The 2478-nt window shown below is 36.7% G+C and overlaps 1 protein-coding gene across 1 annotated transcript; it reads left to right on the top strand.

Moving 5' to 3' along the window:
- The first annotated feature begins 508 nt into the window (after positions 1–508).
- Positions 509–2215, top strand: LOC131641162 (phosphoserine aminotransferase 2, chloroplastic-like). The gene has a single exon (XM_058911474.1). It carries the CDS (start codon positions 659–661, stop codon positions 1940–1942), a length of 1284 nt encoding a protein of 427 aa, XP_058767457.1. The 5' UTR covers positions 509–658; the 3' UTR covers positions 1943–2215.
- Positions 2216–2478: the final 263 nt, after the last annotated feature.

The raw sequence follows: 2478 nt of genomic DNA, 5'->3' as shown, positions 1-2478 counted from the left end.
TTGAATGAATGAGGCTCTCCTTCCCCTTTTGTAGGATGGTTTCTATTTTATTTTATTTTATTTATATGTTATTCATTTAATTTAAGAAATAAAACATAATAGCTTTGGATTTGGTCTTTTATTTTCCTTTAAAAAAAATAATGATCAACCTTTTTAGAACCCTAAGCGCCTCTTTCTCCTTCTGTTATTTTGATTAATAAATTAGAAATGCCAAAATTATTTTATAATTTACAAAAAATTTAGTTAAATAAACTTTTTTATGTATACCATTAATAACAATAATATTTTATCTATACAACAATAATCTTACTACAAATAAAATTTGTATATTATAAATATTTTAAAACATATTTTTACTTAAAAAATATTTAACCCGTGCCTCGCACGGGTCTAAGTACTAGTTCTAAATAAAATGAATAGTATTAAAAAAAAAAATCAATCATGTCCCTTAAAATGCCTCTATTCCTTTAATTAAGATCTTTACCAACCACAAAAGACTCCTTTTCCATTAGCAAAAACAAAATAAAACAACCCTCAAAATCTCTCTCTTTATATACCTCTCTTCCATTCTTTTAGATCTTTGCCATAAATCAAAAACCAAACTTTGCGCGAAAATTTCCACTCTCTCTTCCTCGCACGATCTCTCTTCTCCACCACCATGGCAACACAAATCTCAACTTCATCACAAACCCATCTTCTTCCCCAAACCACCAACCCATTTCTCAAAAAACCCATCACCACTCTCACCCCAACAATCTCTCTCCGCAACACCCCATCCTTCAAACCCATCTCCATCAAATGCGCCGCCACGACCCAAGCCCACCCACAAACCCAAACCCAACCCCAATCCTCAGATCGCGTCTTCAACTTCGCCGCCGGACCCGCCACCCTCCCTGAAAACGTCCTCCGTAAGGCCCAATCGGAGCTCTACAATTGGCGTGGATCCGGTATGAGCGTGATGGAAATGAGTCACAGAGGTAAAGAATTTCTCTCCATTATTCAAAAAGCAGAGTCAGATCTGCGTACCCTTTTGAATATCTCGTCTGAATACTCCGTTCTTTTCCTCCAAGGCGGCGCCACCACTCAGTTCGCCGCCGTGCCGTTAAACATATGCAAAGACGATGATGCCGTCGATTATGTCGTTACTGGTTCGTGGAGCGATAAGGCTTTCAAGGAAGCTCAGAAATATTGCAAACCCAATGTAATCTGGTCTGGGAAATCTGAAAAGTACACAAAGATTCCATCTTTTGATGATTTGAAACAGAACCCAGAAGCTAGGTTTTTGCATATTTGTGCTAATGAAACAATTCACGGTGTTGAGTTCAAGAACTACCCAACACCCAACAACAAAAGTGGGATTTTGGTTGCTGATATGTCTTCGAATTTCTGTTCTAAGCCTGTTGATGTTTCGAAGTTCGGTTTGATCTATGCTGGTGCTCAGAAGAATGTAGGTCCATCTGGCGTAACAGTTGTGATTGTTCGAAATGACTTGATTGGGAATGCTCAGAGTTTGACTCCTGTGATGCTTGATTACAAGATTCATGCTGAGAACAATTCACTCTACAACACACCACCTTGTTATGGGATTTACATGTGTGGTTTGGTGTTTGAGGATTTGTTGGAGCAAGGTGGTTTGGTTGAGGTTGAGAAGAAGAATAAGAAGAAAGCTGAGATTCTGTACAATGCTATTGATGAGAGTAATGGTTTTTTTAGGTGTCCTGTTGAGAAATCTGTGAGGTCTTTGATGAATGTGCCTTTCACTTTGGAGAAATCTGAGTTGGAAGGTGAGTTTATTAAGGAAGCTGGGAAGGAGAACATGGTGCAGCTTAAGGGACATAGGTCTGTTGGGGGAATGAGAGCTTCGATTTACAATGCTATGCCTTTGGCTGGTGTTGAGAAGTTGGTGGCTTTCATGAAGGATTTCCAAGCCAAACATGCTTAGTGAGAAAAGGGTCTCTTAAGAGTTTTGTCTTTTTGTGTCTTGTTTTGTTGTTTTGATTTATGTCTTGTTTTTAGTTAGTATTTTCAATTGGGGATATAGTATTTATTTTGGGATGATTTTGATTTTCTGGGTGAAAGGGATGCTTATGAGGTTGGAATTTGGTAATAATTTGCAAGTTTGAATGGGTCGAGAGAGTCCCATGTGATATTAGTGAATGTAGGGTGTAGTTTTAAACTTCAATAAAATCAATGAAAGATGAAACATTGAAGCTGATGAATGAATGTGTTTTAAATTATGAGTCACAAGCTGCTAGTATTGCTAACTTCAAGTTATTGGTATCAATTTTGAAAGCAAAACTAATTTTATTGAAAATATTTAAACATATTAAAATTAATTGGATATTTTTAAAACCTATTTTGGCATTTTAAAAAATGATACAGTATCAAAAACACATAATTTCTCTGGAATTGAGTAACTTGAAGGGAGAGAAAGACATGCACCTATGAGAAGTCCAATACTCTTTCTTAGCAGACTGG

Source organism: Vicia villosa, linkage group LG1 (genome assembly GCF_029867415.1).
Source record: "Vicia villosa cultivar HV-30 ecotype Madison, WI linkage group LG1, Vvil1.0, whole genome shotgun sequence".
NCBI lineage: Eukaryota > Viridiplantae > Streptophyta > Magnoliopsida > Fabales > Fabaceae > Vicia > Vicia villosa.
Note: the sequence above shows the minus strand (reverse complement) of the source record. Positions and strands in the feature narration are given on the sequence as shown.

Excerpts from the sequence above, each read along its gene's own strand:
- LOC131641162 (XM_058911474.1), top strand. The coding sequence starts at position 659 with ATGGCAACACAAATCTCAACTTCATCACAAACCCATCTTCTTCCCCAA.